The sequence below is a fragment of the Macaca fascicularis genome, chromosome 2, assembly GCF_037993035.2.
Source record: "Macaca fascicularis isolate 582-1 chromosome 2, T2T-MFA8v1.1".
In the NCBI taxonomy this organism is placed as follows: domain Eukaryota; kingdom Metazoa; phylum Chordata; class Mammalia; order Primates; family Cercopithecidae; genus Macaca; species Macaca fascicularis.
Genome location: NC_088376.1, coordinates 125,406,075 through 125,431,236, shown reverse-complemented (window position 1 = coordinate 125,431,236; position 25,162 = coordinate 125,406,075). Strand labels below are relative to the sequence as shown.

At 36.3% G+C, this 25,162-nt stretch overlaps 1 protein-coding gene and 1 long non-coding RNA gene across 7 annotated transcripts; one reads left to right on the top strand and one right to left on the bottom strand.

The window, feature by feature from the left end:
• Positions 1 to 755: 755 nt before the first annotated feature.
• Positions 756 to 15,399, bottom strand: CEP15 (centrosomal protein 15). Of its 6 annotated transcripts, none has more exons than XM_005547513.4 (6): positions 15,189 to 15,399; positions 14,592 to 14,703; positions 13,895 to 13,959; positions 12,369 to 12,492; positions 2,987 to 3,061; positions 756 to 1,147 (listed from the first exon to the last, which is right to left on the bottom strand). In XM_005547513.4, exons 3-6 carry the CDS (start codon positions 13,945 to 13,947, stop codon positions 1,019 to 1,021), a joined length of 381 nt encoding a protein of 126 aa, XP_005547570.2. In that variant the 5' UTR covers positions 13,948 to 13,959; positions 14,592 to 14,703; positions 15,189 to 15,399; the 3' UTR covers positions 756 to 1,018. The 6 variants fall into 6 exon arrangements, with proteins under 6 accessions (XP_005547570.2, XP_005547568.2, XP_005547571.2 ...); XM_005547511.3 differs by having other exon boundaries at positions 15,253 to 15,399; XM_005547514.3 differs by having other exon boundaries at positions 15,266 to 15,399.
• Positions 15,400 to 15,523: 124 nt separating this feature from the next.
• LOC107128950 (uncharacterized) lies at positions 15,524 to 18,634 on the top strand. Its single transcript, XR_006695841.1, has 3 exons — positions 15,524 to 15,555; positions 17,241 to 17,327; positions 18,544 to 18,634. It is a non-coding gene; the product is annotated as an uncharacterized lncRNA (long non-coding RNA).
• The last annotated feature ends 6,528 nt before the right edge of the window (positions 18,635 to 25,162 follow it).

The following is a 25,162-nucleotide window of genomic DNA, read 5'->3' as shown; positions in this document are numbered from 1 at the left end:
GTTGTTGTTGTTGTGTATTTAGCTTTTCCTATTGTCTTCTTTTAAAGACACAAACCAGTTTGAAATTTAAAACAAACATTTCATTGTAATATAGCATAGGTACCCTTTACTAGCAGAGGTTGCCTCTACAGTTGGAAAGTTATAAATTTTTTTTTTTTTTTTTGTGATCAAGCAGTGGTGGACTGAGGAATCTCAAAGCTGTTTAGGGTTGTGACCTAACGCTTTCTGACTGACAGTTTTTTCAGGAATAATGAAAATAGAAGGAAGCGGGAAGGGAAAGTTTAAAGATGAAAAGACAAGAGTGGGGTTATGTGCATTCACAAGGTTGGCAATCCTTAAATAACCAAGTCAAAATCCAATAACCATTCCCAGCTCTAAAAGGCATCCTTTTTCAAACCAAGTCTGAGTCTTCCTGAAACTGGCTACTTATTGACTGTTTTATAGTTCAGTTCTTTCTGTCTCCAGAACTTTTAGAAGTTTGGTTATCTGTGAGGGATAAAATCTTATGAATTTATTTTCTCATACGTTATTTTACTAAAGCAGTTTATTTTAGGTGTCACTGTCCTTTAATTTGTTAAAAGAAACAATAATGGTTAAAAAAAAAAAAAAGAACCATGTTGATCCTATACGTTGTCCCTAAAAAGTAAGGATTCTAAAAAACTTAAAACCAGAGCCAAGATACCTGCTTAGAGGAGAATGATTGTAAATTGTTTTTTTTTTTTTTAAATAACACACACACACAACACTGACAATAATTTAATTAATAAAGAATCTACCTTTTAATATTAGTGTTTAACACGTCTATGGGTTTGGAGGAAAGCAAATTCATGACCTTGAAATAGTAGTAGGTGATAGCATGAGACTTGCCAGTAAATTCTCGTATCTTCACTGTCACTTAGGAGATAATGGAAGAATATAAACATATTTAATTCCTAAAGTTCCTGCAATAACCTACATACACCTTAACATTCAGCTTTATTAAACAGGCTTTTTGAAATAGCACATGAAGAAGTCATCGCTATGCCTCATTTTGAATGGTATTTTCTGCTTCATTTTGATTTTCAACAGCAAAAGGATATGGTGCTCTTCCTAAAAGAAACTGTTCCCATTTGGGAATATATTCTTCTACTGATGCCCAGTAACGAGTCTGGAAAAAAAAATTCAAAAGTAAAAAAGCATATCAAGCAATTGAACTTGGCTCTTCATAATAGTCTAAATGTTTATTCACTTAAGTGTGTGTGTGCGTGTATATACACACACACACACATATACGTAGAATGCATTTCCTCTACAGAATATTTTATGTTAATTTTAGAAAAAAATCTGGCTACTTACTAGTGTTAATTTTCAAATTTCTCAGTAAAACCAGAGTCTGGCAGAATTACAGGTTTTAGAATTTTATTGTGATTTTACACGCCCTCTTGTGGCCAACTTCATGATTATTGCCAATAGTATCATTTATGGTGATATAACCATTAAATGTTTTTGTTTAGTATTCCAAATCCCAAACCAAATGATTACCCCATACTGAAATTATTACAATGAAATTATTAAACATAAATCATGCTTCAGGATTAACATCAAAAGATTTGACCTGGGATGAGATCAGGAACTGAAATACAACTAGTGTGTTATAGCACAGGAATCAGATACATTGGACCCTTGTGTAGGAAATATATATCCACTATACTTTTTCCCCATTTTTATGATGACAAAATGTCAATATAATTTAATAATTTTTAATACAAACAGCTTGGAAGTTGAGATGTTGTATTATTGGTCTCACTGTAGAAGTCTATAGGCTGAAGTTCATGCAACATTGCGTGTTGTGTCTAGCTTTGATTTCTTGGGTGACTGCCCTAAGGAGGTCAAAGAGAACTAAACTGCCCAAAGCCCTGAGTCATAGGAGGGCAACTGATATTAGATCATCACTAGCAATCTCATTTTTGGAAATTCAGCCAATGAGTTAGCACTAGAAACACAAAAATATTCACTCCAAGCATTAAATACAGCAGTTCTGCAAGTTGAAAATGGTGAGGGATTCCATATGTCTATATATCTATGCATGTGGTCTCAGAAACAGCCTGACATACTTAAAGTAAAGGTCATCCTGCTGTGCAAGACTAGTTAAGAAAAATACCATCTGAGGCCCGTTGTTGGGAGTTTCCCTGACATTTGCAGCTGGGGTAACTCCCATTGTGTGGGTCCTCTATAGGCCAGAGTAAGGAATTGGAGAATCAGACAAAGAAAAAGACATGTCCAAGATACAACTTTGTACCAGAGTTTTTTGTATCCTTGATCACTGCCTTGTTTTTTACCCTAGATGACACAGAAAATTGAGGGGAAAATTCTCAGCCTCTAATTTTGAGTCTATTAATCCCCAGGTGGGGAGAAGGCAAAACCTGTATTTGAGAAAGGTCATTAAAAATACAAAATGAAACTATTCTATATGTAGTAAATTCTCATTCATCACAAACGTATTCATATACCAAATATAGTTTATTTTTGCCAACCATCTTCCCAATCTGTTCTTGAACTGAACAAAATAAAGCAGACAAAAGCCATACTATATTGTATGATAATATGCATTTAATTAGCTCTGGTTAAATTTTTGGTGAAGGGACTAAACTGCTACTTCTAACATCAGCAAGCAGCAAAAGCATTTGAGTTAGGTGTGTTGTCATCTCATGATTTAGCGCATATTGTCTGTTATGGTTTAACAGGATAGTTGTTTCTAAGTGACAAGGTGAAAAGATCCCCATCTTTATAAAATTTCCAATTGCTAAACTTTTAAAAATCAAGATACTTCTCAGTTACCTCCTATGTATAAAGCACAGTACTGTGGACATAAAAGATCAAACAGGCATATCTTCTTTAATGTACTGAATAAATATATCTGGAAAATATATATAACCATTGTTTAACTTGTAGTGTGCTACTGATAGATAGAGTTTCTCTTTTTACATTTGTTCCTTAAGATGCTTACCTCAAGAGAAACCACCTCAGGCCGTGGAAGTGGGTGAATCCTGGTCTGTAGTGACTTTTCTGCTGCTTCTATATCCTGTAACAGATATCGGCATTTTATATTAAAGTGGATTTACATAAAACAAATGGCACCTGTACAAGCAATATCTATATCCCGAATCTCTCACCTCCACTCTTCTCTGGATATAGTTTGAATGGATGGAGGCACACCGCGGTAGGAAAACTGATCATTGTTCAATTAATCCATTTCAGATAAAGAATACAGCATTTCTTATTTTGAAATAGAGGTGGGGGAGGTGGTACTTCTAGGTTCTGCCTTTTCACTTTTGAATAGCTAGTAAATGTCAGTAATTCATGCAAAAAGAGTGTCTTATAATAGTGTTCAGCACGTTAATTTAGCTCTTACATCACTAAAAAACAGCCAGAAGGATAAAATAATAAAATATTCAGATACAAAAACAGTCAGATACTCAGACCCACCCTGTGCTAATCTTAAAAGTGAAGAGTTCTAGTCTCTCTAGAAGATGTAAATAGCATATCAATGGCACACATTTCATTTGTTCAATGTTCAATTAAAAAAATTATATGTATGCAAATATTCCATATATTTAATGGAAGCTCAGTGAGGTACCTCAGTACTTAGTGACAAGAACCTTTTCATTATACCATCTAGATCTTTTTAGTACTAGCTTTCTAAGCTAATTTCAATGGCAAGTTTTATTGCTAGCTAGTATGTCATTCAGCTGAAAGCATTCAAGCACCATGCTTTAATGTGTAGTTTTACTTGTAGATATGTGTATTTTTCTCTTATAGTTGTAAAAACACCAAGGTAACTAAACTTAATTCATACCCTGGTAAATATTCTTATCTTTATATATACATGAAGTAAACGCCCAGAAATGCAGGATTCCACAAATTTTTAGTGGAACACTTGAGCGTTGTCTAATAAACGCTCCCAAAATCAGCACCCATGTTGCCTTGTGCCCACTTATGTCTGTCAAGTTCACAATGTGGCCTTGGTCACAGGCCATATAAATTTTGTCTCTCTGTTGAGCTTAGTGAGTTGATAGAAAAGAGAAAGTTATCTGATTCCTGTACAAGCACTGGAGCAGTCTAAGTAGAGGGCTGTTGGACAGACGGAGAGAGATGGAAAAGGGCGTGGGAGTGGGGTGTGAAGAAGCCAATGCTGAACAGGAGAAAAGAGATAGCAGATGGTAGCGGCGGGAGCAAGGAATGGGTGTGAAATGTAAAAGGGAAAAACAGGAAATTCCCTAAAGGGACTCCCCAAAGTTGCACAACCATTAATGCACCTGCTGTCTGGAGGAAGGTGATTTGAAGGAAAAAAGCCATGAATTTAGGGAAAAAAGCTGATTTTTAGCATGTCTATCCCATACAAGAAGTTTATAGCTAAGATGCACGCTAAAGAGCTTTTGATGCTGATGCTATGACAGATACAGAAGCCTAATAACTTTTGTGTGATTACATTGAGATGTTACAAGGTCCTGGAAAAATGTTTTTTACCTTTATAAATCAAATAAACACAAATAAAATAATCACAAGTCCAATTATGGTCCTTACTCGAAGAAGTTATAAGATTATTGTTAATGGCAGATCTTGGTGCCACTAGCATTGTAGACAATATTATAAACATTTTTCTTGAAGACCAGAAAATAAGGATATTTAATATCTCTTATAGGAGAGCAGATTTCTAAATGGGAAAGCAGATACAAGTAGGAGACATATGGCCTGGTAAAGCAGGCCTATGGTTAAACACTTGACTGTTATCTCTGCAGTATTCTGACTATAAATTATCAGGCCTCTGAAAAACTTATTTCTTAGCTTAAGAGATATTTGCTTTCTTAGAAGACATGCTCACCTCTGATTCCTACTTTTCTTTCCCTTTGGCTGTCTAATTTTTCTCCCCTTGTTCCTAAGTGTGAGCTTTCTTAAGATCTGTGGCAGCTGTTCTCATATTTTTTATCTTCTCTCTCTCAAGACTGTGTCCTATCTAGCTTCAGTAACTTTTACTGTAGAGGCATGGCTAACCTTTCTTCCTAGCCCTTATTTCTCAACCAAATGAAACTAAGCTCATCTTATTCCTACAGGATATAATGAATGAACAATAGTAGGAATTCTCTTCCCTCAGATACCTATGCTCTATACTCTATCTTTAACTCTTCTTATACCTGCCATTTAAATTTTCAAAAGTCTATAAATTGTTCCTTCAGGATATCTCTCCTAGCCTTTCCATTTCACTTCCAATGCTATGGCCTTATTATTACACTTATTCATTCAACAAATACTTGAGGAGTACTTACTGTATGATGCATGCCTACAGTATGTCTTGTTTTACTTCCATCCATACCTAAGAGGGGATCAATTCATTTTTCTAAAGAACTACTTTGCATATGTCTTTCCCTAGACTTAAAAAATCATCAGTACCCACTACATAGAGGATGAAGTGTGAATTCCTTAGCCTGACTGAAAACAAACAAACAAACAAACAAACAAACAAACAAACAACTTTGCAATTTGATCCTAGCCTTCTGTAGCCAGTTATACCCTAATACTTCCACATAAGAACCTTTCCTTTGATTATATACTACCACAAGGTAAGGACTGTGTCCCATACAACCTTTATGCATCTGAGTATCTCACAAAGTGCAGGGCGTGTACTAGGCATTAAATATTCATTAAATGAATACAAAAGATGTAAAAGTTTCCTGATTATAAACCAAAACTTTTTTTTTTCAAAAGGTACCCGAAGCAGGCAGAGGGAAAGGAAAAAGGGGGGTGAAAAGGGAGGTGACACTTACTTGACTATACATTGTTCCCTTGTCTTATAGACTTGCCACTAGAACATTTAAAATTTTATATAGTTATAGGACAAATAAAAAAGCAATTCCCTCCAAATTGGAAACTAAATGTGACAAATCTAACTATTATGTAGTTTGTGGTATAACCACATAGAGAAGAGCTACATCAAGTATTCTTAGAACACAGTATTCACTGGACACCCTTTGTGGGGGTATACCCTGGGGACAAAAAGAAATTGTAAAAGTTATCTTACTGAAAACCATTCTCAGTAATCATATTATTGGTGATAGCCATGTCTGTATCATAGAATAATTCTTTGGAAACAGATTTTCGGTGTTAGAAAAAGAAGGTAGATGCGTAAGATCAGCGATTTTAAGTTAAATCTTCAATCGTGTAATTGAATTGGAGATACTGTTATAAGCTCTTGATGTATTTTATTTTAAACAATAACAAAACAAGTTGCAATAAGCATTCTTAGTACCCAGATTGAGGGCTCTAAATATATTTCCTGCCAAAAGGAACCAGGGCTTCTTGGAGCAATGGCCAATTCCAGGTCTGGGCAGCAAAGGCACATAATGAGCCTGGAATAACTCATTACATCATAAAGAAAGGAAACTATCAAAGACTGTTAGGATAATGTCAAAGACATTCAGGAGTTAACTTGAAGAGGCTTCACCACAGTAAAAATGGGACACATAAGGCATAAATAAGAATAAAAATTGCAAGGGATCGAAACATTTCAAATCCCAGATAAACTAAAAACAAAATACCACCTTATTCGTCACCATTAGAGGATGCCAGAGAACCAAACTATGATTTTGAAAGCTATAGAGAAAGTGTCCAGAAGTCATACCTTTTCCTACATGAACTGTACTTCAGTGTAACCAAATAAGTGATGAGGGGAAGATTCTCTTTCATATAAATAACAAGCAATTGAAAGAGAAGGAATAAAAGAATTTGAATATTCTTTTTGCAACCTCTAATGAATATATCTAGGCAATGATCATCAATGACTGCCAACATTCCAAAATGAGACAGCTAGGAATTATGGAAATGTTCTTCCCCCAAACAATGAACCTGAATCTGATCCAGCCTCTAGAACTTCACTGCTCATATGATAGCCATTAGCCTCATGTGACTATTGAGCACTTAAAATGTGGTAAGTCCAAATTAAGATGTGCTGTAAGTGCAAAACATATACTGAATTCGGAAGGCTTAGTAAGAAAAAGAATATGGGATATTTAATTACAAATTTTTGGTAGAAACATTTGAAATAATATTTTGTATATACCTCATGAAAATGTTGTTAACATTAATTTCATCTGTTTCTTTTGACTTTGTTAAAAGTGGTCACTAGAAAATTTTAATTACATATGTGCTCACAGTATATTTCTGTTGGACAGCACAGCTCTAGATCAATTTATAGGAATTACAGAGAATACAGGAACATGCAAAATGATACGTCAGAGATGTAATTAGCAATATCCAAACTGAGAAACACATAGAACAAATGACCTAATTCCTTTAACACATAAATTAAAAAGTGGATGAAAAGGTCAGGGGGTACTTTTAGAGACGTATCAATCAATTACAATGTTGGATTTTATTTGGATTCTCATCCAAACAAATGTAAACATGCCTACAGATTTATCAGAGAAATGTGAACTCTGAATATTTGAGGAATTAGTGGTAATTTCTTATTGATAATAGTATTGTGATTTTGCTTAAAATAGTAAAATAGTCCTTATCATTTAATGATATACACTGAAAAAATACAGATATATTCAGAAATAGCTAAAGGTGAAACAATACGATTTCTGGAGAATACCTTCAAAATAAACTCAGTGGTTGGGGAAGGGGATGAGGTATATAGATGAAGCAAGATTGGCCATGTTTCGATAATTATTGAATCTGGGTAATAAGCACATGTAAGTACATTCTTCCATTCCCTTTTCTATATAGGCTTGAAACTCTTCATAACAATTAAAAAACAAGTTCCCAGTGTGGATGATGGTATAAATGTTACTCTATGGCAGAACTGAGAAGGCTATGTTTAAATGAGTTGATTCATGATTAGGAAAGGTAAAATATGAGCACAGAAAGTCACATGCTGAGATCTCTTTTTCTCCCTATCCCTATACATGCCACTTCCTCCAAAACTTGAAATCTAATACCTCACTATAAATATATACAGTGAACCTAGCTATGGCCAGGCTGGTTTTAATCTTTTAAGCTGCTGGAGGGCCAATTTCTGGGATATGAAAAATAAGATACTAAAGCACGAGATACAGGGTCATTGGTACAGGAACATGCAAGCATTTATTAAACGTATTCTTCAAGGAATTGGAGGTGAGAAAGGTAAGAAGGAAAGAAGAGAGAGAGGGTCCTATAAGTCACCAACCATCTTGGGTGGCAGTTTGTTGAAGTCCCTGTTTAACTGCCAACTGCCCCATGAAGGCTTCCAGGGTGTTCTTCAGTGGAAGCATTCTCTCACCGGCTGCATCACTTTCTCATTCTTTCTCACCCCGGAGTGTTTGTCCAGCTGACTCATGAGCTTACTCTTGAGATGATGTTGACTTACAGAATTGCCTTTTTTGCTTTTTTTTTGAGATGGAGTCTCACTCTGTCGTCAGGCTGGAGTGCAGTGGCACGATCTCGCTCACTGCAACCCCCCAGCTTCCCGGGTTCAAGCAATTCTCCTGCCTCAGCTTCCTGAGTAGCTGGGACTACAGGCACACACCACCACACCCAGCTAATTTTTTGTATTTTTAGTAGAGACGGGGTTTCACCATGTTGGCCAGGATGGTCTTGATCTCGTGATCCGCCTGCCTCAGCCTCCCAAAGTGGTGGGATTACAGGTGTGAGCCACCGCACCCGGCCCTACTTATAGAATAGCCTTTCTAGATAAAACTAAATTTTATGGTAGGTACATGGGGAGAGATGTCAGCTTACATTGTGGCAGTATTTATAGAAACACAATTTTCTCTTTCTCTTCCAAATCTATACCAATTCTGTTATGTTCTTAAAAGGCAGATAAATTCCATTTTACTAATACTAACAGGGAAAAATCACCCACCCTGTGTTTTCAAAGTTCACTATCTTTTATGATAGTTACTGACTGAAGCCTATTCTTCACTACCTACATTCATATCTATTCATTTACTAATATGTGCAAATATTTGATGGAATTGGTCTCTTCTTCACTGCTCCTTTATAAAATACATTCTTTGATATTTTATATTCCTGCTGTTTTCCAAAGGAATTTACAGACATTGAGTTCAAGGTGAATTCTGTTGGAACTTATTTAAATCTAAAAATAATTTTGTGTTTTTTAATTTTATGTGTAATTTTTACAAAGACTCAATTCAGAGGGTATGTGTAACAGCTGTCTTTAAAAAAACAATAGTCTCCCTACTCAGGATTAAGGCACATGTTTCCTTGTAAGTTTTCTTTTAAATCTTCCATTTCAGAGTAATAACTGTCTCTACACCAATCATGCAAACCCCTTGTTAAGATCATTCCCAAGTATTTTAGAATTTTATTGCTAATGTGAATGTGATTTCTTATATTTTCCAGTTGTATACCTAGAATTACTATTGATTTTTGTATCTTTTATCCACCAATTTTACTTAACTCATACTACTTTCAGAACAAATTTGGTTTTTTAAAGTATATAACCATATCATTCCAAAATGCTAGTGTTATACTGTCCTTTTCAAAAGTGAAAGCTCATTCCTTTTTAATGTTCATTATATTGGTCAGAAGATCTAAATAAGGTCAAATAATGGATGTTAATAGACGTCATCCATATTTTGTACTCTTATTACAGAAATGCTTTCAAGTTTTATTGGAACCATTTTTAAAGTGTAGGCTGTAGTTCTAAAGTACCTATCCTAGATGTAACTTAACCTGTCCTGAACAAGTGGTATCAGGAGTAATTGCCCTATGGTTTCCTCATCTTTAAATTAAGGAATTAGCCCAGATCAGTGGTTTTTCACAGTTCCTTAAAGCCACAGCTGGGCAGTCAAGGAAAGACTGAACAGGTGGTGCTTTGACCCAAAGCAGGTCCACTTCTATCTATTTTAACAGGAAAACAAGTTTTAATGCAAAAAAATTGAATACCTTTAGATGAGAATCGAATCTAATATGCATATTTTTAAAGTGTCTACCAACTCAAAATTCTGCAATCAAGTCTTATTTATTTATTTTTCCCCAGACACAGAGTCTCACTCTGTCACTCAGGCTGCAAGTACAGTGACTACGGTGCATGATCATAGCTCACTGTAACCTTGAATTCCTGGGCTCCAGGGAACCTCCTGCCACAGCCTCCCAAGCAGCTGGGACTACAGGCATGCACCACCATGTCCAGCTAATTTTTTAACTCTTTTTTAGAGACAGGGTCTTGCTGTGTTGCTCAGGCTGGACCTGAACTCCTGGGCTCAAGTGATCCTCCTGCCTTGGCCTCCCCAAGGATAATCCAAAGATTATAGGCATGAGCCACTGTGCCTGGATAAGTCTCATTTATTTTACTTTCATAATGACTTCTATGGTAGAGCCACTAAAATTCTTTTGAAAGTTTAAAAACATATGAGGGAAAGTAGGATTTTAAAAATTGCATATGCAATGACTCAAAGAATGCAAAAAAAGAGAAGAGGCAGCATCTCTAGCAGCAAGCACTGTGTTTGTGATATAATCGGTACTCAATAAATGTTTACTGAAGTACTCAAAGAAAATATACAAAAATATATTAATTTTAGATCAGCGGGATGATATGGAACGTATGCTATTTCGTCTTCTTTACCCTTTAATTTTTTTTTTTTTTTTTTTTACAGTGGGAATATTTCACTTTGATAATCAGGGGAAAAATATCATACCAAATTGAAGTTTCTCATAACTGTGAAACCAGGTTCATTATGTTCCTTATATATGTATGACTATGATTTCTTAGCTACCCTTCTGAACTCTATTCTCTCCATTTTTGAAATCATCTTGCATCTAAATAGCAAATGAATCTTCCTTAAATACCCACTCATTTATTTCTTACATAAGTCTATATTTTTCTTTTGCTTAGTCATTTTCAGTACTGAATTATGTCTATACATCAAGTCTCAACTTCTTTGGTCCGATAACACATATCCAACCTTGTTTCCTGTGAATTTCTAAGCTAGTTAGTCACACTCCCAGGATCATTAACAGGGTCATTCAGTCTTCTGGTCTTGGCTCTTTTGTAAGAATCCAACAGTATGCCTTGCCTTCTGCCTATTCAAATACAGGCTAGGCTTAGCTTCTTCTTTGAGACCTTTTTGAATATTCTAGCTCTCAAAGATTTTTTAAATTCTTATTTCTGTAGTCCTGACTCTATTCCATGTAATTTAATGTTTGATCACACAAAGTCTCTGGGTTCTTGATATCAAGAGCTCTGATTTATACTTATTTTGTTGTCCCTACTTTCTGCCCAGAACTAGCTCAACAGTAAGGACCCTCTAAGCATTCATCAAATACTTGCTCATTAAAAGGAAAATGCTTGAAAACTAAATATCATATCACGTGCTGCAGGTAGGTAGCAATTAAGCCTTCTAATTTAGTTTTTCTAACTTTTCAGAGCAAATTCCAGATTATCCTATATATTTCCATTTAAAAATAAATATTGCTAACACCATTGGGCAAGTAAGACATATGGCAATATAGAATGCTTTGGTAGCACTATGGCTGTGACTTAAATTACTGTGGATCAAACTGCCAGAAGCTGAGAAGATAACTGAATTTTCCTCTTCCTTTATCCTCTAGTGAGGACAGAAGATAACTATATCATGCCTATCGATGAAAATATTTAACAATAAAAAACTGAAAACACTGCTTTATAACTTAAATAATATAGTCTTACTACCAAATGTTTTAGTCATAGGATCTCTTGGAAGCTTGAATGGAAGCAAACTTTAGGGTTTTAATTATGGATGAAGCCATACAATTCTGGAAGCAAAGTATAACAAGCAGCCAAAAATGTTACACATATGATTCTACTCCAAATGGGCACATTGGCCAAATGGTGAGGCCCCGCACAATCATACACTTTGACCACTCCTCCATATCCATCAAGAGGGAGCTGGGAAATCTGTTATCATAGATATGAATTCTGTGTGTTTGCCTAGTCAGGCAAAATCAAATTGTTCTTGTTTTTATGATGTTTGATAGTTGTGAGTTGGCTCTCAATAGCTTATAGGTACTTTATGGCCTTTCAGGATTTCCTTTCAAATAAAAGAAGATGAGAGATGGAAAGGTACATCTTCTATTTCTTACTTCTTGCAAAAGGGTGACCTTACACTTCCTTCTGTAGTCATTGATTTTCTAGTTGATTGCAAACAGAGTTCAATTTTTTTTTAATTTAAAAAAATGAGGATACATATGTTACTTATCTAACTGACATGGGCTTTTAAAAAAGATGCTGCTTTAGTAATTCTACTTATTACTCAGAACCAATAAATTATATAAATCAATATTATGAAACTTACCTAAAAGATTTTTGAGGAGGTGGGATAAATTTCTATATTCAAGTCATGGAAACTTACCTTTAAAAGACTACGGTTCCTTTTAAAAGCAGTCTCAACTGTTTGGAGTTGAGATGCCTTTTCTGTATGTTGATCACCCAATTTATTCTCCATTTGTTGAAGTAACATTAATCTTTGTGATACTCTAGAAAAAAATGAAGATTATAGAGTTAAAAAATTAAAAGCAAACATTTTACTGCTTGACCAATATAAAAAATTCATTTCTTAATAACACCTCACTTCAACTCTAACCTATTCTAAAAGTCAATTACTATGTCAACTAATAAGACAGTGAAAAATCTGAGGTAGTTCAATAAGTCTTAAGTCAATCTGGTTAAAATCATTTTTATTTTCATTAACATATTCTTTATATATGCCATAAGTACATGCTTCTGTTTTTTTAGCCTCTCTGGTCTTTTGAAATTATTTTAGAATGTTGAAGATATGTTTTAATTTTTGGTGAAAATGCAAACTGTAATACATATCCCTTTGTACACATAGTTATATATACCTCCCGACACACATACATTGATATAACTTGCTATATGAAACCTTCTGCTTAACACTTCAGTACCCCTGAATCTCATGTTACACATTTAGAATTGTGCTAAACTTCCATATGTTTGAAGAAGCAATAAAAATATTTTTTCCCTCTTTTTCCAAGAGAAAGATGATGGTTTGATATATGAGTGAGAGGCTGTGTGTATGTATGCATACTCACAACAAGGTAAAACAGTAATTGAAGAAAGATGTAAAAAATTACAAGTCAATATCTTCAAACTACTTTGTTACATATAATATACTTTAAAAGTTTCTTGCTGGTCAAATGCTTATTTTATACATTTTTGTTCTTTTTAAGACAATATGTAAGATGATTAAAAGATACATAAGTTGGTATACACAACAGTCAAACTGTTTCCCAAATAGCTGTGGAGATTCTCAAGAAACACTGTGTTTCATCGGGCTGTCTTAAAGGTGGAATTAAAATCCCAAGTCTATGAATAGTCAATTTTTTGGTAAGGAAAGTATCTTATGAGCCAAGGAAAGAACGTCTGGTAATTAATTAAAGAAAAGGAAAACCTGAAAGCCCACAGAGAGAGGAGGAAAAGAGTGAATAATACAAAACAAAGAGCAGGACTGGCTACACAATTTGAGGGTCCAGTCTAAAATGATGCAAAACAATGGCATGAGAGCATTAAACCAAATGTAAGACCTATGACTATATATAAGTCATATACCCATGAAGCCAGTCCTGGGTAAGAGGTTTAGAGAAGCCCATTAAATACCAATGTGGAGCCTAGAAGGGGTGGGAGGAGGGGCAAATTTATTTATATATTACTTACAAAGAGTAAAAATACATAGAACATATCTTTTAATCTTGCTTATTCATAAGAAACAAGGACATTCCCTAACACTAAGACCTCTTAAGTGTCAGAAAATTAAAATGACATGCTTTCAAATTTTTAAGTCATCCTGTGCATACAAAATTTCACTAACAAAGCTAGTTCAATTTCTATATCTGAATCATCCTTTTAAAAAAAACTTACATTTCTTCATGTCTTTTAGAAAGGCGAATTTCTTGAGCAAACAAGGAAGTCATCTTTAATCAAAGCTGTCATAAAGAATAAAAACATTTAAAGTTACTTCTACCACATGTCCTCAGCTTTGCAACATTTGATTATTTTAGTAGCTTAATCCATTGGTTCTCTCAGAAGAGAAAAGAAAACTTAAGATGTAATAATGTATAAAATGAAAGGACGCGATTAAACACATTTTTATTCAGCATGCCAGTTTTATCTAAGAACACCATGAATTAGGTAAACCCAACATATTTCGTATTGTCTCCTCTTTTCTTTCTAGACTCTAACCTCAATCAGAATTAAAAACAAACAAGCAGCTGGTACTAAGACTAGTAAACGTTTTATTGCATCAACAGAAAAAAAATCCGCTCTGTAAAATTCAACACAGGAACACCATCGCTTATGCATGTGCAAACACACATAGACAGAAAGGCAGGCAAACAAGTATGAGAACCAACTGGAAATTCAAGGTCTTTCCTTTATTGGAAGAGTGCCCAGTTCTACCATCTCTCTTCTAAATAGGAAATTACTTTTCATGCGTAACTGTGAGGAAAAGCACAATTAGATAGATACCTTCCCCTTCCCCTGGCTCCTCAGCACTCTCATTTGTGGAGTGTAGGAAAGCCCATTTTCATGGCACACTTTACACAACGAGCAAGCTCACCTTGGCTAAAGACATTGGACCGATACAGACAGAGGTCTAGTGAAATGCTTCGAAGGCCTCCAAAACTGCAGACAACTCATCTGGTTGGGCTTATAAGCTGAAAGTGCTTGCCCTAAGGGAGAAAAAGAGGAATAAAATTCCTTCCTGAAATGAAGCTTTCCTAAATTTTATGAAATTAAACATCTATGCACTCCATAAAGATTGTCTAAAGATGGACACACCGCCCGAGTGTCCAGCCCTGCTAGAAAGCCCACGCCTATTGAGTGTAGGGCGCTGAACCCGGCCAAGGAAAACGGAAACACCGCCCTGCCCTCATTAGGTTTCCTCCTCTAGGCATGGCTGCCTTTCCTTCAGCACCGCGGACAGCAATCGCTCACAGGCCCGCCCTCCAGGGTCTAATTACAGATATTTTCAGCTAACATCACCGCAGGCCAATCCTCGCCGCCCTCCTCTCGGTTTCCTTTTGCAACAAGGCCAATTAACGCAGCGCCAAGGGAATCCCGGAAAGTCGGTTCATGGTAACTTTTCTGAGAGGCCCGCTATCAGCACTTCAGACAAAACCAAATCAAATTCTCCCTTAGAACCGAAGATCCGCACCTTCTCAGAGTCATCTGCCCTCCGGCCGCCCCAACTCCCGCTTATACCCAAAGGACTCATGAACCTTCCTCATCAACCTGGCTCTTTACGTTAACAACATCCTCCCCAGCGGTCCTGCAGGCCCCTAAGCAACCGTCAGGCAGTCAGGGCATCCACCCACGGTCCGACTCCACTCACCGAGCCCGCCTCTGAGCCCTTCCGGGAAGGCACCAGCTACTGCGCCGACGCCGGGGCCTCAGCGCAGGCCAGGGCGTGGTCACGTTGCCATATTTGCGCACGCGCGGCGCGCGGTGACGTCACCGCATCTTTATAAAGGGCCGCCTTGGGGCGCGAAAGGTTCGTGAGGTGTAGTCGCGGCAACCAGAAGGTGGGCGTGTGGCATGCGGCGCGCGGGAGGGTGACTTGGAAGGGTCTTTACGAACCCTAGGGAAAGGCGGTCTGGTAGTAAGTCCATTTCAAGACCTTTTAAAGTGAGACCTGCATATGTTGAAAGAGTTTTAGAGAGTGAAGCTGGGTCCTTAGAAGCTGGAATGTCCCAGCAGAATGTAGAAGTGCGAAAAATTCGGCAAAGTACTCTAAAGTGAGTGGAATTTACAGTCGGTTTATTCAGCGAGTGCATATGAAGCAGCTTCGAGGTGCTTCGTCCTGGACGTCTCATACTGAGCAGAGCAACGAGAGCCCCTGCCCGCTCATTGTTGGTAGACCCCGCGTTGACAGTAGTATTGCTGGATTACGCCTTGAGTGGTTTCTGAGTGTCAGTCGCCATATTTACATTGGTTATCTCGTTGAGTCCCCGCAACGCCCTGTGAAATGGGCACCACTGGCTTCATTTGACAGCCAAGGAGACAAGCGTGGTTGTTAATTTAGCGCTCTTTGTAATAATATCTCGTTGCTGTAAAGTGCATTTCTTAATTTTTGTTCTTGAAATAACTGAAGTACGTGGTAGTGTCAGTTCTCTAATATGCAGAGGAAGAAAAGGTTCAAGAGAGGTAAAGTTGTTTTCTTTATAAAGGATGCTCTGCTGGTAAAACACAAAGAGCTAAGGACTCCAAAATCCAAGGTATATTTTTAATTTTCTCCTTCCAGAATATTTACGTAAAACGTAGCTCTTGCGTCAGGACCTCTGCACTTAATGTTTCCTTTGCCTGGAAAGCCCCTTCTTCAGACATTTATAGATTCGATTCCCTGTATCTTTCAATCTACCTCCTCACAGAACCATTCCTCTAATCTCCAATATAAGAAGATCCCCACCTCCTGGCTCCGTATCCTCCACCTGCTTTATTTTTTCCATAACACAGTAACAATCCATATATTGTGTAATCACTCATTTATTTGTTTGCCAGTGCACCCACCACTAGAATTTGAACATCCTAAGAGTAAGTATTTTTGTCTCTGCTTTGCTGATGTATCCTCAGCAACCGGAACTGCCTGACATACAGGTGCTCGGTAAATATTTTTGAATGAACGGATGAAATAATTCCTCCCGTTAACATTCATCATAATTTCAGAGTACTCTATCTTCACTTGATAGGAGCTTTGATTTTGCTGTTCCATACCCTTACCACTTAGGAAAGATGAAAAGTAGACCCTTGAGTGGTCCTGTGTTCTAGGAATAAAAGAAAGCTTTTGCACGGTTACATGGAATTCTTGTTTATTTTTTGTGTACATTTACAAATAAGGATTTTTCTTAAGTTGGTAATGGGTTGTGTGAAAATAATAACTGTAGGCTCATTATAGCATTTGTTTGTTGCTTGACAAACTGCTAACCTCCCTGCTTGTGTAAGTTTGCATAGTAACACAGTTGGGACAAATCCAGCTCTTTCAACGTTGAGCCCAACTTTTGTAGGTCACCATCCGCCTTAGCTGTGAACTGAGGAATACCTTGGGAGTTTTCTTGCAGTTTTTAAGAACAGTAATCAGGAATATATCACAGACACTTGGAGGTTATCTAGATAGACTTTGATAATTTGTTTTATAGCATCCAATAAAAGTGGGTAATTTCTACTTAAAGATCTACTGTGATAGCTGCGTTTCTCATCATATTGCCCACAGCTGATCCTTTCTGTGAGTCACCAGGCTGGTGAGGAAGAATCTCTGGCAACAGTGTATCTATTAACATATAGCTTCTGTGTTTATCAGGTAAGTTTGGATACTTTCTGGAGTGAGGTATTCACAGCGTGCCATGAAAATTATTGCAACCTACTAAGTAACAACTGATCCATAATGAGACAGTCTGCACGGTGTTGTGAAATTATTGTTTCCTAACCCCTGGACTAGTTCTGTGCACCAGCATGCTATGATTATCTCCTCAGCCTCATATAATCTTCTCTAATTGCCCCCTACCTTCATATTTATAAAACATTGTATCATTTAGTCATAAATTCTATAAAGATGTATGTATTAAACATCTGTAAGATGTAATCTGCCCTTAAGAGCCTAGAAGCTGGCTGGGCTTTTAAAATATACACAAAAAGCTGGAGGATGATGGCTGACAACATAAAAATGGTTTTTATTGAATGTTTATTCTGTACCAGTCACTTTCCATGAATTACCTTATTCTCATAAAAACCCTATGAGCAAGTGTGCCAAAGTCTTACTATCCTCATTTTTATAGCTGAGAAAATTGAGGCTTAGAGAAATGATTTACTTAAGATCACAGTGCTAGTAAATGAACTCCAAACTGTTTGATGTTAGTATTCTCAATAATTCTGTATGTTATCTTGAGATTATGTAATTAAAAAATATGCCGATTATGAGGATAAGAAAGGAAAGAGCACCATGAGCTGGAATAGTATAGACAACATTTTGAAGGACTGAGGTGGACCTTGAAAAATGGGCTGATTTGGAAGTCTTTTTGTGATTGGGTGTATCAAGTGGCAGGAGAGTGTGGTGTGGAGTGTTCTAAGTGAGGGAAGCAACTTGCATAGAAATGTGTGCATGTGAGTACATCTGGTGTGAGCCCTAGTGGAAAGGAAGCATTGGGAAGAATGTTTTCTCCTCATTTTCCTTAATTTTGAGGATTTCATTTCTGATGCCAGATACTTTGAAAATGGAGGTTTGATAGTAACAAAGGAAATTATTGGAGGAGGTAAGACTGTTGAGTAGAGAATAGAAATGAAGACAGAAAAGGAAAGCTTGAGGATGGAAAAGGAAGGACAAGCTTTGAAGAGTAAGAAATTAAAAAATTGCAAAATCCTTGACTATTTCAAATACTCCAAGTTATTAACAGTAAATTCTGTTATAGTTTATATAAAGGCCATCTTTTTAGACCCCCTTTGAGTTTACTCTAGGTAGACAAGTACTAAAAAAATAAAGAGCTTATGACTGACATAGTTAGTTTTTCTTTCTATTTCAGGAAATCCTGGATGAAATTTGGTAAAGTGGGTCCAATTGCCTGTGTACTTTACTTTGAAATAAAATCATCAGAAATTTACCTTGTTCAATAATTGTAGTCTTGTTCATTTTATTATGGTAAAATATTCTGTACTCAAAATATATCTGAAATGCTTTAAATTGGCCCTTGATGGATATTGAGTAGAGAGAATTTATAAGCAGATACTTCTTTAGAGCTTTTGTTAGTGAACCAGGTATCAATTTAGGTTCAATCAGATAAAATGCTTCAATAGAGAAATCATTCTCACAGTTGATGTTTATGTTCTAGACATTCTCTGCAGAGATAACATCTTGCTGATAAAACTATGTTCAATCCTAGAGATTGCCAGTGAGAATTTGCATATGCCTCTTCCTTCCTTGGAAAAACAAAAACCTCAGTAGTTATAAAATGCACTTGAGAAAACATTAGAAATTTTAAACTGAAAGCACGCATGATGATTCTTAGGAAGTCATTTGTTTGTTGTATTATAGTGGGAGAGGGAAAGCTTCCCTTCTACTCTCTTTGAACCTTTGTGGAAATGACTGACAATAAAAAAATTAATAAGAGAAAAAGGGATATGATATGGTTTGGCTCTGTGTCCCCACCCAAATCTCACCTTGCATTGTAATAATCCCCATGCATCAAGGGTGAGACCAAGTAGAGATAATTGAATCATGGGGGTGGTTTCCCCTATACTGTCCTCATGATAGTGAGTTCTCAAGAGATCTGATGGTTTTATAAGGGGTTTCCCCCTTGGCTTGTGCACTCATCCTCTTTGCTGCTGCCCTGTGAAGAAGTGCCTTCCACCATGATTGTTTGTTTCCTGAGGCCTCCCCAGCCATGCTGAACTGTGAGTCAATTAAACCTCTTTTCTTTATAAATTACCCAGGCTTGAGTATGTCTTTATTAGCAGTGTGAGAATGGGCTAATACAGAATACAAATATACTTAATGTGCATAAACACAGGAGCCATGTAAAATATGGGACTCAAAGAGGAGCCAGATAGTTGAGGCTTAAATACTCCAGTGGGGAGAGAGAAATGTTGAAGGGGGTGCTGTAGGCAATTTTTAGAGAGATAATACAAACTTTAGGGAAGATGAATGGACCTGGGAGGTAGAAATACTAGCTTGTAAATGATTTTCTTTGTAATTCGAGCCCAACAGGCAGAACAAAATCCCTTCAGGTATGGTTACATGCCTCAGTCTTCTTTCCTGGTACTAAAATTTCAAGGATAGGATGGAAGGCAATTATGTTCTCTTTGGTGGGCCAGGTCTTAAGGCAGCTAAAGGAATATTAGGCGTTAAATTTCACCCTGTTCTAGGGGTGGAGAGAAGGGAGTTCAGGAGAGATTAGAAAATCCTTGATTCTGGGATTATAGGTGTGCTGTGGCTCATGGCTATAATCCCAGCGCTTTGGGAGGCTGAGGTGGGAGATCGCTTGAGGCCAGGAGTTTGAGACCAGACTGGGTGACAAAGCGAGACTCTGATCTCAAAAGAAAAAAAATAAAGAAGAAAGTCCTTGATTCTGAGGTAATTTATAAGGCCTTCCTATTATGGTTCGAAGTGTTCAGCATGCCAAAACACCATTCATTTTGCAGTGTTGTTTTTTAAGCCCCAACAGTATATACAGTAAATGTGTATGAACATGCTCCTTAATGTATGATGAGGTTATATCCTGATAAACTTACTGTAAGTCAAAAATATTGTAAGTTAAAAATGCATTTAATACCTTATAAACCCATTGTAAAGTCAAGAAAGTATAACTCAAACTGTTGTAAGTCAGGGACCATCTGTACTTTTTACTTCACAAATTTCAGTAATTTAGAGCTCACACAAATCCTTTGTCTTAAACGGACACTTTTCCAGATGTATGTAATTTATAGAATGTTTTATTATTATTTTTTCAATCCTGTTTCCCTGATTTTCTGGTGGCTCTCAGTACATTCACTAGTCTCTCTATGACTGTTTAACCCAGGCTTTTCTTGAGGTAGGCATTTTCTCATTCATGGCCTTCAGGCTTGTTTATTTTTTTTTTTCTCGCCATTTGTTCCTCTTTGATTCTTATAATCCTGTAATAACTTTATTGGTCCACAACTAAGCAAGCAATTAAGAACCTTCTTAAATGCGTACTTGAGTACTGTACGTGATAAGTATTGTATTCTGCCATTCCCATCTTTTTGTAATGCTCTACAGTTGTGTTTATTGAAAACATTCAAGGCTCTTTGCACCAGCCAGTTTTTCATCATCATTGTTTGCTGTGTGCATCCACTTGAAAACTTGCATATAATTTCCTTTGAAAGAACAAGAGTTGCAGTTTTACTGGATTGCAACTTCTTTGTTTCAGGATCTAATGATGTGTAAAAATATTGTTAGAAAAATCTGTTGTGGTTGAATGCATTTGGGATAGTTAATTTTAAAAAGACCTATACCCTTTATTTATATAAGAACAGTAATATTGTACCTAATTTTTGGAACACTTCATGTGAATACATTTCTTCTGTGCTAGGGCATCAAGTCTTACTTTCAAATCTAATTTTATCTTTCTCTTCGGTATCCCTTTTTAAAATGGATTTTTAATAATGACTTTCTTAAATTGAAAGTTGAGTAATTGTACTGATGGCTTATTCTTACAAACTCCCTGCTGAAATTGGGATTTGAATGCCACTTTTACCATAAGAATAGTAAAAAGTTTAGTTAGTTGAATATGCACTTGGGATTTAGCTAATTTTTCATAATCATATTTTTCATATGTGAAAAAAATGAAGTAACTACTGAGTGTCTTTTTCTTTGGGTCTGCTTTTCTTGGACTCTTAAAAAAAAAAACAACCCAAATTGTAGGCTATGAAATAGACTGTAAATTAGCTTGAAGTTTTCAATATATTTCCCAAAGTCCAAATGTGTATTAGGTTGTTCATTGGCTTGTTTATATAGTCAAAAATAGCGTTTTAACTAGTGTAAATGTAAGTCTCAATTTTTAGTCAACTTTAAATATTTGCAGCGGGTGTAATTGCTAACAGTAGTTTGACAAATTGGGTAAAGTTATCCTTTTACAGTTTTGTTGTCTGATGAATATTTGTTTGATGTGAAATAGAAGTAAAACATGTATGCCTGTATGCCTAAAATTTTGAAGAGAAGTAGTAGGGGGAAAAGAAATGGATTCATTTTAACTCTAGATGGCAGTTAAACACAACTAACAAAGACCAACTTTTTTGAAATAAAGAGAAAAATAGTAAAACAGACACACGTTCTGTTTTACTATCCGGTTAATTATATTCTCAAAATGATGTCTCAGATTGATATTACTAAATAGACATGTATAAGATGTAATTACGTACAAGTGAAATAAATAATGAAAGCCTGTAATTGCAATAAATTTTTTTCACCTGGTAATATGGCATACACCCAATGCAATGGTTTATATTGCTAGTATTTTATTTTGTCACTTTTACTAACATTTAGTTCAGTGTAGTTTCATTTTATGTACAATTATTTACCAGTATCAATTCAAACCATATGCCATTGGGAAAACTATTACACATTTAATGTTTTGAAATGTTTAAGTAGAAGCAAAGCTTATTTTCATGAAGTGTGTTCCATAAAAGTAGACTCCAAAATCTGCCACAGATATCCATGCATGTACCTTTGAGATCGCATTTTTCTTTCCTTTGCTTTGCAATAAAAATATATTTTACATCTATTTAATTCACAATTTTAGCTTGTTGCTTTCAGGGGTGCTAAAATTATGTTTCTGATAGTATTTATGAGGGAAAAGAAAAGCTTGTTTGATTATACTTTGTTCTCATCTCCTGATCTCAGCTCTTTGTGTACTGTCATTTCTATAGACTTGTAGAGTGCAACTGTTTCTTGTTTGTGAACACATTGATGTGGTATCTAGCAAATAGTACAAAAATAACTTACAGTGTATCTAAGGAGTCTCATCTGACTTGTCAGATAGCTTAAAAAAGGAAGGGATGTGATATGTTTTAACAATGCTTTATTGTAGATTTTATATGAAATAACATAATCCTTTTGAGAGGACTAGTTGATTTCTCATTTCCTATATATAGCAAGTTTTGCTCTGAGTATCTGTCTGATTAGTAGATTAGCTCATAGATGGCAGCTGATGCCCTGGGTGAAGGGACTTGCTCGCCACTTTTGTAAGCCCTGTGAAGTTGTAAGAAATGTTGCTCTCATGCATAAAGGTGTGGAGGTGCAGGTCACCCTACTAGAAAGTAGGACCTTATTGGACACCTCAGATCTTGGAGTCTAGTGACTTATTGGACACCTCAGATCTAGATTCTAGTGAACATTTACTCCACAACCAACCCCATAGGCAAATACTTTGGGGTTGGTTGTGGAGTAAATGTTCACTAGAATCTCCAAGAGTTCCTGTGCCTTTAGAATTAGTTACCTATACTCCAAACTCTTCATGGCAGTTGTTGTTTCCTAATGGGTTCTTCATGGATGCTAGTGGAATATATTTAAGTTCGCAAAAGGATATACACTTTCTTTTCTTTTTAAAGCAACATAAAAAGTCCCATGTTATTCAAAAAGTAACATAAAAGAATTTATTTTTAGAGAAGCTTCTAGTAGAATTTTATAAGAACAAATAGAGTTGCTCACCTCCAAGATTGTTGCCTTGCAAGAATAAAAGGTGCTGGAGTTGCTGGGTTTTTTTTTTTTTTTTTTTTTTTTTTTGAGACGGAGCCTTGCACTGTTGCTCAGGCTGGAGTGCAGTGGCGCGATCTCGGCTCACTGCAAGCTCCGCCTCCCGGGTTCACGCCATTCTCCTGCCTCAGCCTACAGGCGCCCGCCACCTCTCCCGGCTAATTTTTTGGTATTTTTAGTAGAGACGGGGTTTCACCGTGTTAGCCAGGATGGTCTCTGTCTCCTGACCTCCTGATCCGCCCTCCTTGGCCTCCCAAAGTGCTGGGATTACAGGCTTGAGCCACCGCACCCAGCCTGGAGCTGCTGATTTTTGAGGTGAAGACAGAAACCTGGATTTTCATGTGAAATCATCTTCTCAGTGTTAGCAACTTATTCAAGTAAAAAACTACAAAGCAAAAAACTTAAAACGTACCAGCAGACTGAGAGTTTGTAATCTTTAATGTATAGCACTCTCATTTTTTAGCTCATTTAAAAAATAACATATATTGTAAAATTGATTGCTTAAAATCCTTTAGTTATTGGATACAATCCGGTGATTTTTGAGGTTATACTTTAGTTATTTTAAAATCAGATTTTGGAGTCTTTCTAAAATACTTATATTTTGTATCCACCATCAGTGTCTTGAGTAATATCTTTGGATATCTGATCCTATCCTTTACATTTTTCTTCCTAATTTCATGATCAAAGAATAAATTAAGTTTTGGGAGTATGTTATTATAGGTACTGTGTGCTACCTACCTGGTGTCCAAACATGCAGGTACTAAAGAAACGTGATACCTTCATCTTTAGTTTTCTTTATCCTACATTTTGCCTTCTACAGTCTTCTCTATGGTCTTAGTGATTTTTTTAAAAACATAAATCGGAATTTGTAACTCCCCTCCTTAAACCCTATAGTGGCTTTCCATTTTCCTTACAATAAAATACACGCATGGCCTCTAAGGCCCTGCTTGATCAGATCCTGGCTTACCTCTCTAAACTCATTTCTTACAAGGTTCCCCTTTCTTCACTCTTACCTTGTTGATGTACACCAAGCTTAGTCCCGTTTCAAAGACTTTTTCACCTGATGTTCCCTTTGCCTGGAATATCTTCCGCAGAGCTTTATATATTCTTTGCTAGTCACTTCCTGAGTGAGGCTTTCCTGCCTACCCTGCCAAAATTCCTTTCACCATCATTTTCTGTCTTCTTACCTTGCTTGCTTTATTTGAAGTAATACTTAACCTCTGTCTGATATATATTTGCCTACTTGTTTGTCTTTCCTCTCACTGGCATATACATATATTTCATGAAGACAAGAACCTTGTCTATCTTGCTAATTGCTGTATCCTCAATACCTAGAAGAGAGCCCAGCCCTGTTCAGCTGAACAGAAGCGTAAAATAAATAAATAAATAAAGTCTAGGTAACCACAGTGACACTGAATGGTAGAAGACAGACCTCAAATTGGAAAGGGCTGCAGAAGCAAACCTGTGAAGATACTGTAAGTATGATGCTGGTACCTCAATGCTGTACATTTGCCATAGTTACCCATCATGTAACCCATCTCACAATAGCTTTTTTCAGTTTTAGAAATTTGACTTTCTATATGATATAATTAAAAACTGGTATTTTAAACCTGCTTTCTAGAACTACATTCACATAAATGACTTACTAAATTCATAAAGTGTGATTTTTACATGTGGACTACTATAATAATATGAAATGTATTAGAAAGTTATCCTTTCTGAATCAACATAGTGTTGACATTTGAAGGTCACAGTAAATCCTAGGGATATGTTTTAAATGATACAGTCATGCACTGCATAACAAAGTTTCTGTCAATGAGATGAGATTACTTCCCAGAAGATGGTCCCATAAGATTATAACACCATATTTTTACTGTACCTTTTTAATGTTTAGATATGTTTAGATACACACACACTTACTATTGTGTTACAGT

Coding starts and splice junctions, on each gene's coding strand:
- CEP15 (XM_005547513.4), bottom strand. CDS start 13,947: ATGACTTCCTTGTTTGCTCAAGAAATTCGCCTTTCTAAAAGACATGAA. Junction 3,062..12,368: donor GGAACCGTAGTCTTTTAAAG/GTAAGTTTCCAT, acceptor TATCTGTTACAG/GATATAGAAGCAGCAGAAAA. Junction 1,148..2,986: donor CTGAGGTGGTTTCTCTTGAG/GTAAGCATCTTA, acceptor TTTTTTTTCCAG/ACTCGTTACTGGGCATCAGT.